The sequence below is a fragment of the Eurypyga helias genome, unplaced genomic scaffold (genome assembly GCF_000690775.1).
Source record: "Eurypyga helias isolate BGI_N326 unplaced genomic scaffold, ASM69077v1 scaffold23450, whole genome shotgun sequence".
Lineage (NCBI taxonomy): Eukaryota > Metazoa > Chordata > Aves > Eurypygiformes > Eurypygidae > Eurypyga > Eurypyga helias.
Window position 1 is genome coordinate 1 of NW_010226602.1, and position 18,121 is coordinate 18,121.

General features: G+C 36.5%; 1 protein-coding gene across 1 annotated transcript; it reads right to left on the reverse strand.

Annotated features, from left to right (window-relative positions):
- Nucleotides 1-1,952: 1,952 nt before the first annotated feature.
- On the reverse strand, nt 1,953-17,567 carry JAK2 (Janus kinase 2; the record flags this gene model as incomplete). The annotated part of the gene is made up of 13 exons (XM_010153740.1): nt 1,953-2,077; nt 3,008-3,197; nt 4,359-4,495; nt 5,184-5,334; nt 6,385-6,536; nt 7,835-7,973; nt 8,757-8,884; nt 10,552-10,639; nt 12,214-12,348; nt 12,867-12,994; nt 14,376-14,562; nt 16,240-16,351; nt 17,410-17,567. Coding segments are annotated over 13 exons (1,830 nt in total), but the record flags the coding sequence as incomplete, so codon positions are not given.
- Between the last annotated feature and the right edge of the window lie 554 nt (nt 17,568-18,121).

Sequence of the window (18,121 nt, forward strand, 5' to 3'; positions counted from 1 at the left end):
TCGTTGGCTCCTCTATCACTTGGACAAGGAAGTTGTCATCTGTGCATTCCAGAAGCCTGCTTGGCTTGCTTGTACCCTGTCATGTTGTCCCTCTAACAGATATCGGGGTGGTTGAAGTCCCCCATGAGGACCAGGGTGTGTGACTGTGAGGCTGTTGCTATCTGTCTGTAGAGGGCCTCATCCACTCACTCATCCTGGCCAGGTGGTCTGCAGCAAACTCCTACTACCATGTCCCCTTTTCCTGCCCTCCCTTTAATCCTGACTCAATTACATAGGTAAGCTTCACAGCTCTGTATCACAGTCAACAGCGCAGGCACCTTAATCACCCTCCAGGCTGTAGGCTGAGAAGGCGCCAGCATAAACTACGTTGCAGCAAAAATCCCTGCTGCATCTTTATGAAAGATTGACTGCCATCATCCTCTGAAGTAGTGCTGCGTGTTAGACTCTTCCAGCTATTTGCTTGAAGGAAGACTGTTCTCAGCATCTTACCAGCACTGATAACAGGAGGTATTTTGCTGCAGGAATAGTACTGAGAGAATTTCTTCTGTCTGCTACCGGAGAATGACTTCTTGTTTTCGAGACACAGATCACAGAGCTTTTTAACACTGAGTGGGCAGCTGCATATTCAATCATTCCTCTCTGTGAGAAGACAGGCACTTGCCACATACTCGTGAACGCTTTCTGTTTTCCAACCTCACTGCACACTGTTTGGCCACCAAGGAGGTTTTGCTGGATACTACCCACATAGCCTTGCTTCAGTGAAGCCATGAATAGGTAAGATCAGCTGCTAAAAGTGCATGCAGCATCCTTCTGTACATGCCCCAGATTCAGCAGCTAAGAGGTTCACCGAACCAGTCTAGTTTCAAGCACAGAATTATCAAAGGTGGAAGTCTGAATGCATGGAGAAGATCTCTGGTCTTGAAGAAACTCTCCTGCCTGATTGTTGTCAGGCCTTTTCTGCAGATATTGCAGAAGAAAAGTCTCCTGCTCTGAACGTGGCAGGGCACAATTACCAGACATAAGAATAAGGGTGGGCTACATACCCTGAAGAATACTCATCCATTTTGAATAACCTACTGTTTCCATGTCTTTGATGTGGGTATTGGGGAAAGGAATTAAAAAATTATTTCTGGTGCATGCCTTGAGGGTGTAGGGGGTGTGTGTCTCTTTTTTATTTCCTCTTCTCTCCCCTTCCCCTCCCTTTTTTTTTTTCCCCCCAAACTACCAAACATGCAATGAAATCTAAGTGTCCCTAGTTTCTTCTATCTAAAGCATAACTGAATAAAATTAGGGTAGGCATAAGCACTGTTTCTGAGGAAATAAGATAATCACAATGAAGATCAGGTTTTTTCCCCCCTTTCCAGCATTTTAGGATGTTCAGTACCAACCAGAGATTAGCAAATAATTTATTACAGCTTTGTGCACTTCTGTGGCCTCTAGTTCTTTGCACAGAAATGAGGTATCTTTGCTCTTTCTGATAAACAAGCTAATATTATTTACATTTTAAAGTAAATTTGTTAAAATATACATTTGTTATAGTAGTTTTACAGTTGAAAGTCCAGGTCCTGAAAAATCAGTTACAGTATTTCACAAACAGCTTGCCTGGGTGAATATATATTCATTCAGCTCTCATTATGGAGAAAAGAGGCTTTAATTCTTCTGAACAAAATATAAGGTAAGCAAACTAGAAAATAAACAAAAATAAATGGAGTATATTCTGCCTTAGTCAGCAGATCGGCCAGTCTCTGCATCCTGTATTAAGACACTCAGGAGTTTATCCAGTTCTTGAGTACGTGAAGATGTATTGACGCTTCTTGTAGGGTTATATGGTGCTAGCAGCCCAACAGTATTATAAAACATACACCAAACAACTAATGGTGGTTCTTTTGAGACAAATTAGATGAAAGAGATAAAAATGTATTTAAAAATATCAGTCTTCTGAAAATTCCTACCTTGCATATCTGAGACGCATACAGTAAAAGCTTCTTGTGGTCCAGCCTTTCCTTGTGTTTCTGCAGATAATCTCGTAAACTTCCATATGGTAAATATTCCATGATTAATCTTAGATTCCTACGACCTTTTACAACAACAAAAAATACACTCAATTTTTCTGTCATTTTCCAGTGGCAAATTTTGAAATATAAATATTTACAATTGTCTGTGAACAAAAGTAATAGAAAATAGTCTTAGTACCAATAAACCTAATTTATTATGGGTACATTAAGAGCATTTTTTCCTATATTAGTTAACTGCATTTGTTCAGGAAGTGCCATTTAAAGAAAACAACAATGTCGATATGCCTGATATGTAGAGCATCACTAGATCATCTCACCAATACTTCAGTATTGCTAAAGCAAAGCAGAAGTGTGACAAGTGTGTATCTGTGTTTATGTAATTCCTCCTCATTGTCAGGGTGAAACTCAGAATGGCATCTGAAATCAACTGGTCAGCAATTTTACCATCTTTAAAAACTTAAGTCTGATTTTGAACCCAATATTCTCTTCACAGCAAGATCCTGGGAAGAACTCATTCATCAATTTTAACAGCATCAACAATTCACTCAAACACATCCATTTCTGAAACCTTTTCTTCTCCAGTCTTTTAATGTGTAGGCCGTACAAGAACTGGTAATATCCAAGCTAGGACATTACACTGAGCAAAAAAATAACAGTTACAAAATGGTTTCATTTTCCTACTTAACCCTGAATCCTTTTCTAGGAAGAAAAGCATTCTTTATCTTATGCTTTAAGATAAAGAAAATGGGTAACCAGTCAAAACAATTTACTTTCTCTAAATCAATCAAAGTATCCAATGAGCTGACTGAATAAAATATCCACCTTGTACTGAGAAGTAGTATATGACAGACACTACTTCCTTTGGTTTGTACTCTCTAAGCTGTGGTAAAGCTAAGACAAGTCGGTGATTTTCATAAAAACTTACCTCTCCAAATTTTTCAGTAAGCACACTTAGATGTACACCTGATGCTGTATTAAATTATAGCACGTACCTGCACTGTAGCAAACTCCTTTGTATTTAACAATGTTATCATGCTGCAGAGATTTAAGTATTTCAATTTCTCTTTCAAAGTCCCTAAGGTGCTCTTCTGTGCTATGTTGCAGCTTTTTCACAGCCACCACCTCCCCAGTATTATCCTGCAGGGGGTCGTACCGGCACATCTCAACACTGCCAAAATTTCCCTAGATCACAAATGGAAATACTTGAATTAAAACCAAGTCCGTATAATTGTCTCTTTCTTAGTGTTTGTTCATACTACTTGAATGCTCACTGTATTGGCATTAAGGTGACCAAAATGAATTATTTACGTGACCACAAAACCCCACTGAGAGAGAAAGAGTGCAAGATCACAGGTAACAGTTCCATAAGGAAGTAAACAGCATGGGACTACAAGAGGACAGGGAGAGGGGGTGATGTCTATTCATTTTCTCCCCCTTCTTCACCAATTGGCACTTGCACTTTGAAACTGTCAGTTGGGATACTCCTTTTCCTGCACTTGCAAAAGCCCCTACATTTAGATTCCTCTTGGCTCTTAATTCGCTTCTGTTTCCTGGTGGTTCTTTGCCCATTATTTTCAAAGTTCTCTCTGTTCGTATTTTCTTCACCTTCCTTTAGGCAGTGATCACTTATCACTCTGTTCCTCTCCCTGTGCTGTGCTACTGTTTACAGTCAACCAAGCAACCATCTGCAAATAGTAGTTCCACTGCTTTGCTTTCAGGCTTGCTTTGACTAGCACTTGGTGTCAAAGGAATACAGAGCTGTCATGTCAATAAAACATCAGGGAACCATTCTGGAGAAATGGTACCTGGGGGAAGATCTGCCAGCTGCACTTGGTCATCTGCCTAGATGTGCTTTCACAAGCTGGGATGCAACGACTTGCACAACTAGTAACCAAATCCTAATTTCTAAAGCCTAAGAAGTTCAAGGACTGAATATATTTCAAAGACATTACTGAGTTTTGGGACTGCATATTCAGACTTGTCAGAATATACATGCACAAAAAACTCAACCCCATTAGTGCTATGCAAGACTGCTGGAGCATTTTTAAATTAATACCAAGTATACATGTATGTCAGACGCAGCTCTGCACCACTGAAAAGATTTTAACCTTTTGGTGTGACCAGATTAATTGTAGAGGTAAGCTACCTTTCTTCTACCTAATTACCACGTGAAACCAAAAAAAGGATCTCTAAAAGGAACAGCATGTTGTGATCAGATGTGACTGAAACCATTAAATTCTGTAACAGAAGTTTCAACATAAATAATGTATATGGGGTCATCAGAAGATAACTATAAAAGATAGTAATTTTCTAGGTAATTAAGAGAATTTCAAAACATCCTACCTTGCCAAGTTGCTGTAAAAACTTAAGATGTCTTTCTTCAAATTGTGTTGGGTCCTGATCTTCAAAAGCACCAGAAAATCCAAGTGCTCCAATTCTCATATTTGGCAACATATCATTTTCTGTCAATAGCTCATAATCTGAGGGGTAGGAGGGAGAAGGGAAAAGAGAAAGGGAACAGGAGGCAAAGAGACATGAACAGGAGACTGAGGAAACATTACCATCATGGTATGTTCCACCTTTGCTTGGCACACCTCAGTCTCAGTAGAATATAAACAACCACCTTAATTTCTATATCGCAATCTGCAGTCAAAGACAAAGATGTATTACAAAAAAGCCAAATTAGTTGTATCAACCCGTAGAGAGTTTTGCTTTAATTTCCCAATTTTCTTTTTTTTGCAGGCTTACTGTACTTGAGATGTAACAACTATTCTGCAACAACTCCACTACTGCAGAGGGGAGAAATACAAGCTTCACAAGGGCTTGTGCTAACATGTGTCTTCCACTTTTAAAAAAGATACCTATTTATTTTATTGAGAGAAAAAGAAAGACAGTCACAAACACAACATACTTGGTTAAGAGACTAGATTGTTTGCGATAGACATTAATCAAACCAGAAAACTGCTTTGAATGATAATGCTAACTTTAATGTATTCTCTTTTAGAGCAAACTAAAAAGCTGTAACATGACTATCTTAGACTTCTGGGGCTGCTTTAGAGATTGGGTGTGGGTCAACATAACAAAAAAGAAGGCACCATGTGAAAAATGAACCAATAGGAAATCAGGGTTTTTTCTGTCCAGTGCATTCTTGTTGTATCACAGACTCACCTGGAGTGAACAAACTATTCAAGTCACGTATAATTGCTCTAAATGAAGGCCTGAAATCTGGCTCATAATCCATGCAGTTGTTTATAAGGTTTGCTAGTTCTGTCCAGTTGGGGGCAGGAAGCTGGTGCCTATCTTCATAAAACTGCAGTTTCTGGAATTAAATAGATAAAAGCCATTTTAGTATACAACCACGAAGAGCTGCAGAAGCCTTAACATTCTCACAAGAGCAGCCAAAAAATACAGCTCTCAACCTAGACTTATCTGACCGCACGTACATCTCACCCATTTATGACAAATGCCAAGGCTGACAACACAGCAAGACTGCCATACTTTAATCAGTTCAGAAATTCTCACTCTTACTGGTGCAAGGTAAGAAAACAGAAAAAATGGTGTCTCCCAGCTGGATGGGTCCAGCAGAAAATTCTATCCATCTGTGAGCTCAGTGAGTTCCTCCAGTTGTAAAAAGCTTCATGAGTATTATGAAAGAATGTGAATTAGTACTGAAGAGAAGGGCAACTTCTGAAATACCCTAATAAATAATAAATAGCATATGTACATGTTAGGCCTACACAGACCATGGAGCTTATTGTTTGAGCTGACTGCAACACCTAAGAAATCAGATAAGGCTTTGTGAGACGGTAACAGTCCATTTATAAACATAATACTACAAATATTTTTTTAGCGTAGCAAAGGAAATAATCTTTTTGCTTCCAACTAAGGAAGGAAATACATAAGAAATAGAAATTTTATGGAATGTGTTTCCCCTCTACCTCCTGCCCCTAGCTGAGACAAGTTAACACTTCTAGTTTAGCTAAAATAGGTGAACTGTCTGCAGCACACGAAGTCTTACAGTATTTAAGATGTTCAGTTACTAGAATAATGCCAATTAAAATCCATGTACATTCTTAGGAATACGTTTTCTTTAAAGTGATACACTGTTGCAACAAAACAACAGAAACATGAACAAGGTAATACTGGCAACACTGTACGTTGTCCCCATAAAAATAAATAAATAAATAACCCCACAACAAAAACAAACCTCAAATCATCACTTAGGATCATTATCTACCAGTAAAAGTGTCCTTTTCCAACAGTGGTCATGGGCCACACCACTTTACATGTTAATACAGGTAAAACAGCAGATGTTTTAAATTGGAAGCGTCCATAGAACTGCTATGACTGCAGGCCCAGTAATACTTACTCTTGAAGAATCCAGTGCACTCAGAGGTTTGTCTCCTCCACTGCAGATTTCCCACAAAGTAGTACCAAAACTCCATTTGTCTGTGGCCAGGCTTAATTGTTTGGGGTTCTCAATACATTCAGGTGGAACCCATGGTATTCTCTCAAGAAGAACTGTGCAATCACACATAGGAAACATCATGTTAAGACGAATAATAAAACCAGAAAATTCTATAACATTTTATTTAGTAAAAAATTACTTTAGAATACACAGGTATTTCATTCTGTAATATGCTTTTAATACCTTTCCAAGTTTTTGTTCCTGCCTAAAAAAAAAGCTACAGAATATGTACAAAAATAGTATTTATGAATCAGAAAGGACCATTAGTTTTATTGTAAAATGAGCCTAATGTTATAAAACTGCCTTAACATCATTTCCACATTATATTTTTGCTCCAACTTCTGTACTTCCTCCAGTGTTACCAAGATCTAGTAGCTACCACAAAGGAACCAGATGGCAAAGAGTAAAAAGTAATTTGCCAGCAGTTGGCACATCATGGCATACCAAAAGATGCCATAACAAGGAATTTCGTACAATTTGATTTCTAAATTTTTGATACTGATTGTAGTAACAAGTTCAAAGATGGCATTGTACTGGTGTAGATTTAGAGCTCCTTAAAATGAGATTTCATGAGATTAATGTAGGTGTCTCATGTAAAGAAGGGAGAGTCACAGACTACTGGAAAATGACGACACTGCATTGCTTACAATCTCTTAGATGTGTTATTTCTTTTGGCGTGTATAAAATTACCAAGTATAAAGAGTGTTCATTTTCCCCAAATTATTAAAAGGACTAAATAAAGAATAGTAAGGTTACTTCAGTTTCATTAGGATAACAAGCTTGCACAGATTTTTCATTTAAAATAACTTAGCTGTTATAAAGCATTAGAACAGCCTTAATGACAGATGATAATTCAATATTTTTATCATCATCAACTGGCTTCAGGTATTCACCAAGAAATGCACTGAAGATGATTTTTAACTCCCAGGCAGCATTTTCAAAAGTGCATTTACTTTAAACTTTGAAAAGTTCCCCAAGCTATAAAACACAACAATTTAATCTTCATCAATAACAGGATACTAACTCCAGCAGCTATCTGCAGAAGCAACAGACCTACTCATGGTACATTATAGCGTACTAATAGTACTACCAGTGAAAAAAAGTAAAAAATGAGAAAAACAGGAAAAAACCCTTCACACGATGGAGAATTGCGCCTTTCTTTCCCGTAGCTATTTGCATACGAAGAAGATACACTCAAAACTGGTGACAAGGACTGCAGAGGTTATTTTAAAGTGACAGATGGATGAAGGAATTTACAGCGGTATCTTAGATGGTGGTCAGAAAAAAAAAGAATCCAAACTTATTTTTCCAGTCAGAAGCATTAAACAAGAAAGCTGACATAAAGACTTACTATCTCTTGGCAAAACTGTAATGCTGATGCCAGGATCACTGAGTTTTATAAATGGAAGGTTTCCAGACTTCCTGTCTTCCTCTCTGATAAGCAAGATGTTTTTTGCACAGACATTCCCATGAACAAGGCCTTTATCCTCCTGTGAACAGAAATGAATTTTTATATACTGAAAAAAAAATCTTGTGGTTGAAGGGGCATTTAAAAACCAGTACTTTAGAACATGAGTTAAACATCAGCAAAGAAAACAATGATCATAGATGAAGCTGATCAAACCTCAGACATTTCATTAGTCCCTCTCAGAGTTATAATTTCTAGCCAATTTTCATTCATTTTAGTTGTCTAAGTAAGTTTCAAGTTTAAAACTATTTGATGTACGTGAAGTCAGAAGAACACCGATCTGTCAGTATGAGCCATTTAAAATTAATATAAGAATATTTAAACTCTGTTAGAGGAAAGATTCATCTAATCACATATCCTTTCTCAAATAACAGCCTTTATGTTTAATTAGGCAGACTGTAAGGTTGGGATCTAGAACAATAAAAGAACGTACTAGCAGTTTGAACAGTACAGTGATTTCCCCTCCCAGTGGTTAACTAACACTACCATGAAATAGTTTGTGCTCAGCATCATGAGCTGAGGTAGGAAAAACATGTATGACTGAGTCTGGGAAGAAAAAAAAAAAAATTATCGGAATTGTGTTTTCATTTCACACTAAAACATAAAACATTCAAAAAGACTGTGAAATTCAATTACATTTTGTGCAAGATACAAAGGTCTGTCCTTGGCTATCCACTATCTAGTATATGCCCAGCCTAATTTCAAACACCCTCCAAAGTTTCAAGAAGCAGGGTAACAGTTCAGCTGGTTTGCGTGTATTAGCTTGAATTCAACCCTTAACAAAACTGAAAAATAAACAACTTACCAGAAAATGCATGGCTAATGCCAACTGTTTGGCTACTTCCAGCTTCCATAAGATATTGATAACATTTTTGTTCTTTTTCAAATATGTGTCCAAAGATCCAAATTTCACATATTCTTGTACAAGGATGTCTGGTTTAAAATAGTAACAATTGAAACAAACAACAAATAATGGAATGTCAGGACAGATTCATTACTCTAGTACTACCCAGGTCTTTCTTTGATACCTTGTTGGTGAATTCACTATAAATTCCAAGCTACGTGACACCTGAGTGTTGCCACAAATATTCCATATTTTTTATACTTCTTCAGGATGTGGAGGTTTGCCTAATCTATTCTCAAATACATAATTACTACATTGAATATTTTTTTACAGAATAGATTTCCATCTTGACAAATTCAGTGAGCATCCTTCCAACCTCACTTGAAAGGCGCAACAAATAACGTCACTTCTGATAAAGCATAGTACTGTGCAGCACTATCGATGTAGTGAGTCGAATAGCATTCAAGTCATTCATTCCATAGTTCTTTACAATCTATATTCTTAGTGAAAAAAAACCACCATGATCCTTTGCTGACAAAAGATGCTCTTCTTGAAAAGAGACCAATATTTGCAGTAAAAGATTTGTGTATATATATGACATATGCCTCCATGCAGTCATCCAGCAAATAACTCATGAAACAAGATCATTTCACAGTACTGCACCAAATTCACCAGTTTCAACTCAGTATCACATTGCATGACTGAACTGTTTCCTTCAGCTGCAAGAGTGTCACATTGCAGTGCTACTTGTTTAGACTCTAAAGACACTAGAAACTATTGGTATTATATTCGGTTATAACAAAAAAAGATTTTTCTAACAAATTCATTTTATAGATAGCAAATGTCTCCTTTTCACAGTTACGTGAAGTAATTTTCATCAAATTTTTACATCAAGGTGTGCAACTCAGGAAAAAATTCTTCTTATTACATATTTATTTATTTATTTCCCAGTAACTTCCTCTTACTAAACTGTAATAAGTCTCTTGCCTTCAGAAATAGAACTGTCTGTGGAGGGCAACTGTGATCTAAAGAAGAAATAAGTAAATACACATCTCTAGAGATTTTTTTTTAAATTATATAATTATCTACCTGAAACTTTATATATAGACCTCACGCATGGTACAATGAATAAACTAGAAAAAAACACTTGTGGGCATTTTTGTAAAGAAACTGGTGTAACAACACAAAGATTTTACCTTTCTTAAATTTTGCATTTTTTTTGTTGAAATAATGTTGAATTCATTTTTATAATGGAATCCCTAAACCAAACTTCCCCAAGATACATTTGTGCTCACAAAGTCTGCACGTGGGTGGGAAAGGGTGGCAGTTGCCATGCTTCTGAACACAGCGAAGGAAGATTTTCTTGGGTAGCTCAGCACCTCCCTTTTTAGCTAACCACAGTTGATATAACGTCACAGTGTAACTCTTCTGGCATTTCAAAAGCTCCTTTCACAAGTCTAGCCAGACTTTTCAAAAGTGGTATTTTCAGACAGAACAGACAGGACAGTCATTTACAGAGGTTACTGTTCACACTGGCTCTGTTTACACAAATTTTCCATTCTCTTTGTTATCACCGTATTAACTAGTTCTCAAACACCGACACAAATACTACTGCAGTGTGAACATGTACTGGGCATCCAGCTGCTGTGACAAGTTGTTTTGGACTTTTATCCCCCTGCTTTTACCCAGAATCAATGACTAACTATAATGGCAGCTGAATAAAATTAGTACAAAAGGATAATTATTTTCTACTTACTCTCCTCTCCACATACGCAGACTCCATAATTTAACACCAAATGTTTGTAAGAAAGCTGGCTCATCATACTTGCAGCCTCAAAAAAGGACTTTGAGGAAGGACAGAGAGAGAAATGGAGAGAGAATAAATACCAGTGAAAACAAAACCCCAAAACATTACATGATTTCTAATAAATTTATAAAAGCATGTGCATTTAAAATGTTTCAACTTCCATCTCATTGCAAAGACCCTGCGCAACATATTTTATATTGTCTGTGGTTGTTATAGTTGGGTTGGGTTTTTTTAAATAATTGTAATTCACATTCCAGAGAGGTTAGCAATTTCTTTTTCTGCAGGCAGGTGTATCTCCACATTTTAAAATGAATCTTTTCTTCCCTGTCAATTAACTAAGTAAACAGCAGACAAATTCATGACGCACTCTTCAGTATCCAATTTATTCTTTCATAATGCACTATTCAGTTTCCAATTTATTTCTTCATAGCACATTATTAAGTTAAAAGACAAAAAGTATTATATCACTCATCCACTCCTGTGAGACCTTATCTAACCTTGTCAGGAAGGTTTGAGATGCTTTTATTTATTTAGTAATTTTTAAAATTCTCTTCAGTAGCATTTCCAACCAGATTTGCTTGTGTACTGATTATTCACTCAATATAACAAGGTCAAAATTAGCAGTTTCCTTCAGATGACTATGTTTGTATTTCTGTACTCTTAGTCCTTTTAACAACTGAGTTGCACTTAACTTTAGAATGTAAGTATATTACCCAGCTTATTAAAATTAAAATATAGGTTACAGTTTCTTTATTTTTTCAATTGTCCAAATTATATACCTATATTCCTTATGAATATTAGCTATCCAAAATGTCTTTTCCTTTTTGTTTACATTTACATATAGATTTGTCTTAAGTAATTGAAAAGTTTGGTAAACAATAGACTGGTCCTCTTGGCTTGCTGTAAATACAGCTAGATTAATTAGGAAATTGATAAAATTCTATCATCAAAATAAACAGCCATAAAAAATTATATTAATAAACACTACCACATCTTGTTAAAGTCTTCAGATTCTCACATAAACTGATAATGTAATTGAGCCAAGATTGTGTATTAGTTTTTGCCCCAAGGCATCTCAGGTTTGCTCACAGCTTCACTCAGATGGTGAAAAGTAAATGAATAACATGATTCTACATATGGCAAATGTTTCTCATATGTAAATACTTCTGATTTTTTATGACTTGATATGAAACGTTGATTTTACTGGAGAATCAGTATGACCCCAAAACACTTAAGATAGTCTACTAAAAAGAAGTAATTTTTCCCTAAACGTTGGTCTCTCATCTGTACATAATGAATTTAATGGTAAAGGTAATTTCTGTGGCCATACCACCTCTCCTGTGGTACTTGTATCTTACAAAGTGTTCTCTGGCTCTCAGTGGGTAGCACTGAATTCTCTGATGGATGGTGGGGAGAGAAGAAATAAAGAAGTACGTAGTTGTACTTCCCAAAGCCAGTCTCAAATCCTTCCTCCCAATGTCAAAAGGCCAAGGATGAGCTCGGTTCAACATACAACTGCCTACCATGTAACAAATACTCGTTTACTATAAGAAAAGCAATGCTCAACACAGCCCGGACAAACGTTATTTAGCAGTCAACAATCGCACCAACCTCAGAGTAGTTTCTATGCACTTTATCCAGCACCTTTAAGAGAACTTCAGTCTGATGGAGCTGGCCATAGTCTCCCACTTCTTTCCTTACACCTTTGAAAATCTTAGTGAACGTGCCCTGTCCAAGACTCTCCTCCTAAAAGGCAGAAAGGACACAGATGGGGAAAAAATCAGGAATCTCTGCCTGTTTTGCAAAAGATCGCTTAAACAGCCATGCAAAGTAACGCATATGCAAATCTTTACGGCTAGCAGACCTCTTGAGTCAGACTCAGGGAACAATGAAGCAACAATATCAAAACCATCTTAAATCTTTGCTTATTTTTTATTGACTCCCCAAGGATCTCAGAAAATAACTTGCTGCAAGAACCACAGAGGAAGGAACTGGTGTTATTAAGATGTATTTAGATGTCCCTAGAAGTAAATAACTACTATTGCACTAAGAAGGACACTTCTTATTAAAAAAAAACCAAAACACAATTATTTCTATTAATGGAAAAATTAAAAAAAAAAAAATCTATCAGAACTCTACCTAAGGAAAGATTACAGCAAAATCACCTAGCTCGGATAAGGCTCTTCAACATATACTGAGTTTTTTGAAACTTAGTGTGTATTAAACCAATCATCTGCAGTGCAAGAAGCAACTAATGGACTTACGAATATCAAGTCTTCATTCCGTATTTTGTGAAAGACCATCTGGTTGACATTGTTGTGTCTCTGTAGCGTAGGTGATGAAGGAACATCACCTACACTATTGCTTCTGAAGACCAGCAGATTCGATTTATCTGGGAAAAGAAAGAGGATGGTGAAAAGAAGAACAAAGTAAAATATAAAACTACAATAGTATTATGTCAGAAGGATTATTAGTGAGAAGCTGTTAATCCAAAATAACAAGATATTGCATTGAGTTCAGTTTATTCAAAAGCCGCACAGTATTTCATTAAACAAATTCAAAGTCTGATTTTTTTCTAATCAGCAAACACATTTAGGTTCACTTGGCTATTTTGAGTTTCTTAAGTACACCTAACTTTGACAAACATTCTGAAAATATTCCTGCCTCCTTTCACATTTTAACTTCTGCTGATTTTGTAATAACATTCAGAGATGGAAAAGGGGGATGTAAGTCACCTTCTTTTATATTACAAAGTCATTCTGTTAAAGACACGCATACCCTTCTGATGTCTCTTTAAGGCTTTTACACCTTTTTGCCCCGGCAGCATTTTAGTGATCCTCACTGCTTTATGTTTACCAGAATAGTTATTCTTCGAGTGATCTTGAAAAAATGATCTTCATGAAGTAGAGCAGGTCTTTTAGTACAACTAAAGCTGATAGGTACGTATTTGTGGGAATATGCATGCATGCCTGTATTTATTCAATAATTTATAGTTCTGATGTATATACATTTTTGTTTGATTTTGATGGAAATAAGGTTACAAAATTATTCTCTGTAATGTGTGTATGTATTTACTTATAAAATCTTTTCTAAGCTTTGAAATCGTTGGCTAATTTCAATCAGATTTGAGAGAAGCAGAATTGATACGAGTCTGTTCTATCAAGTTTTTGTTTAAATAGGGACCTGAATAAAGAAATTATATTAACTGTAAGTTGGCAGATGTTATAAGAATTCATAAAGGAGAAAGATATTACAAATATCAAAGATATGCAAAACCTTTAATGTAAAATCAAGAAAAATCCACTCCTCATGAAGGAGCTGTATATCATATGTATTTTTCAGTGTAAGAAAGGTTGAAATCACACTGCAGTCTTGGTATAATTCAGCTAAGATGTCAACAAACGAAAAATATTCACTGGCACTGTTGGTTCCATTCCACTAGCCTCAGCAACAAATTATACGTTTAGTAGCTCTTTTCCTCTCAAGACATGCTACTGCATACAATCCACTGCAACTAAGAAACCAGTTTTGCTTCTAATCATAAAACTGGCCACCATGTTTCTTTCTGGAAGACCATCCTATAACAAAGTAAAATTTGGCAGACACTAGGACTGAAAACTCTGACTAAGAAAATGAACGAATAGGTCAGTGACATTTAAAAAAACCCGCCCAAATATATATCTCAGAGCCATTTAACGTTAACTTATTTTTAAATCTTTAACTTAAAAGTTGGAAACCCTTCTGCTTACTTCTCTTACCTATATTTCTCTTACCTTTTGGCTTTGGAGGACAGCATTTGATGAACTGGAAAATTATGCTGTCTGAACGGACAGTTTCTGTCTGGTAACAAGTCAACAGATCCTTAAGATTACAAAAACTTCTCTTGGTTCCACTGAGATTATATTCTCCATTCTCATTCTTTGTAATTAAGCAGTGCTTATAATCAGTGGTATTCTCACGCTGCAAAGATTTTTTTCCATTAAAAATAATATTTATCAATATTTAGTATTTAAAAGCTTATTGAAATGTATAGCACTCTACTAATTAAAGAAAGAATGCTTCAGAAAAGTATTGCTATGATTTGTTCTTTTGTTCTCACTATGTAATACTGATTCTGAGAAAACACGATTCTACTCCCATCACTGGAACTAGCATGGTGATGCTAATAAAAACAAATATTACAAAATCTGCAAAGATGAAGTTGAGAAAACAGATAATGGATCCTAGGAAAAATCCTTCACCCTTACGTTGGGTAACACCAAAACCAATTTTGTTGGAAGCAATAGCCCAAACACTCACGCTCTGTGTTTTTTTGGCAAGCATTTGGAGATCTCAGCTGTATTTCTATTTTTCTGCCATCTGTAGTACAGTTCTAAGCAATTAGTTACTAGCACAGATTTTCAATATGCACTGAATTATTTTTACAATGAGTCCTGAAAAGATCCTATTAAACATTTTTAAACAAGAGGCACTCTTAATAGTGCTTTCATCGTCCTTCACGTCAACACCGCAGAAAATGTTCCAATAAATTCTGAATCTCAAAAGCCTTCTAACAGCTTGCCCAGGAAGAATCATAACAAGGAAAAAAAAAAAAAGAAACGTGGCTAGGTCAGTTAATGGCAGGCTTAACTCACAAGCTGATTCTCAGACTCTGACCCTCAAAGCTTGCTCAGGGACTGATCTCTTAGTTTAAAAAATTCCCTGTCTTCACTGACAGGACATAAATTTTTTGTGAAACTGATCTTAAAATGGCTGTTTAGTTCTCCACCCACACATCAACATTATTTTGTTATTTTCAGAGATGCACGTATCTCTGACAGTGTTTTGCTTTCCTGCAAAGCAGCAGGAAAACCCATGTATTACCTTCCCTAGTTTAGAACCCAAAGCTAGCTCTGTTAATTTAGAGAAACTCATCCTTGGAACATGATCATGCAATTATGTATCAGCAATATTAAAGTACTGTATTATCACAGAGGAGAGGTACATCTAGTTCTTTAGCTGCATGAGAATTGCAGGTATTTCAAGGGTGGCTCGGACTCTAGCTAACACCAGACACCAAGCAGGAGATGTCTGTTGACCTTACAGCTGCCAAATAGTCTGCCTGGCCCAGCACTGGGAATGGGGACTGGACCCAAACCTGGAACCACCTGTGAAGGACAGACACTCTCAGATCACTGAGGGCTGTATACTCAGTATATACTAAATAAGGCCCAGTTGGGGCTAGGGTGGAAATCCCAGGAAAAAATCCAAATAAATAAAACAAACCTTAAAAAAAAGAAAAGGGAAAAAAAAAACCCAACCCAAAAATCCAAGCACAAACCACTCCAGCACACAAACATTTACTGTGGTACTAATAGCCATGGCGCCATCTCCAGAACTCTCAAGCTCTCTTCCCTGCACCTGTCTTACTCTTGCAGGCACACGGTATGTGGCATTAGCAATTCTTTACCATACAAGTTTTATTTTGATGTTTCTCACAAGACCCTGAAAGCTGACCAAAAAGACAGAAGTAGCTATAGAATGCACATGAGACAAACATTCTGAAGAGAAAATTCAGAATCATTTACTGAACATCCCAGGCTCATTATTATAATGCAATAAAGATTATACAGATACTATCGAAGGTAGAATACAAACCTCTATAGCAAAGGTGAGGAAGTATTTTTTGAAGTCTTTAGGACTGCAACGAAGAACGTAGAAGCCAGTCTGATTACCTGCTTTCTTCAGTTTACTGATAGCAAAGTCCACGCTATAGTAAAAACAAAATATTCATTATTGCATAATTTCAAAAGCCAGAAACATCCAAGATTAGCCAGTGAGCACTATTATAATATCTATTACAATAACAATTCAAATCTCCATTTTTTACAGCTTCAAGTTAATTTTGTCTATTTTCCAATATTGAGGGTGGCCACTTAGGTAGAGAGCAATATATTAGAAGTTATTAATACTGAAAACACCACAATTATTTATTTGATGTGAAATCTTACAGTCTAAATATATTTTAATGTGATTACAACTGCATAGGTCTCCATCCCTCTCCTCCATCTCTTCTGAAGGTCACAGCACCTATCCTTTTTCTGTTGCAGAACTCGTCTGGATGAGCTGAGAGACACTGCCGGTTTCATGCAACGTATCTTGCATATATCAGCTTTTGAGCTTTCTGTAGCTAAACCAAATACCCATTTTATTCTGCCTAACAAAACATTTCTAAGTTCCCATGTGTGCTGCAAACAAACAGTACTATCTGAACTATTAAAACAAGTTTAAAAATATTCAATGAAGGTACTAAATTCTTCCTCTAAAACGAAAGCAAACAAGGAGACAACATTCCTCAAAAACAAACAAAACCCACAATTTAAATGGCTAGCAGTTTACTGCTATCCTTGCTCAAATGCTGGAGACAGTGTTGTCTGAATTTGCCTTGTTCCCCTTGGCACTCAGATAATAGAACTGCTAGCGGCTTCAGTGAAAACATGAGACCCTCCATCTGTGACACTGTATGTTGCTGTCATAGTAGTAACTAATTCTGTAAAATAGCATCATGACTTTGCTGCCTGTCTCACTTGAAAAAAAAAGAATTCTAAGGGAAGAAAATTAAACCCAGGATATTTCCATTTATTTTTTATAATACGTCAGGAAGGCATTGTGCTTTGCAAAGTGAAAAAAAAGAGGAAAAATGTAAAGCATTTTATGTTACATAAATTAATAAATACACATTTCAAGATGTCCATCATGGTCCACAGTCAACTGAAGTTCATGTTTTAAAAACAGCATCACCTTTTGTACTGATAAAAAATGGCTTACAAAATTGGTCCATGGCAGTTGCTTTGGATATTTTCAAGGACTGATGGTGGTGCTACTTCTTTACAGAGATAATGGTGGGCATCTGCGGTTAATCTGTAATATCCATCAATTAATGATACAAAGGAGAGAGCTTCTCTCAATGACTGAAATTCAGCCTCCTGTTAAATTGCCAGGATTGGGGGGGTGGGGGGGTGGGAGGAGGAGAGAGAGAGAGAGAGAGAGAGAGAATGAGAATTTCAATTTTTAATAGGCAACACAAAATTCCTGGATATGGTATAAAATATATAAATATCTACATATATTAAAGACATACCAAGTGTTTGTAAAGTTCTACCTTCCTGGTGCAACCCAAAAGTTGTTAGCAATCTTCCATGTTCAAAATTAAACCCAAAGCAAACAAATGTGCCATAAAAACCCACTTTAAATATATGAAACAGCAGAGGAACGCTGACAAGAAAAAAAAACTTGAAAGGGAAAAGCTAAGTAGGTACAACTCAGCATGGCAGACACCTTCCACACTGGCATGACAGTGTGGTGGGTTGTTTTTTCTTAAAGGAAAGCCTTCTTTTAACAAAGATCTATGGAGCTGCCTTCAAGTTAGGGTAGCAAAGAAAAATCTCTGGAAAAGTACCTGCCTGAAAATTTAACTAGTAGTCAGCAAAAACTGGCACGCTGAGCTGGATCATAGATCATAGGTAAAGCTGACCTTTAA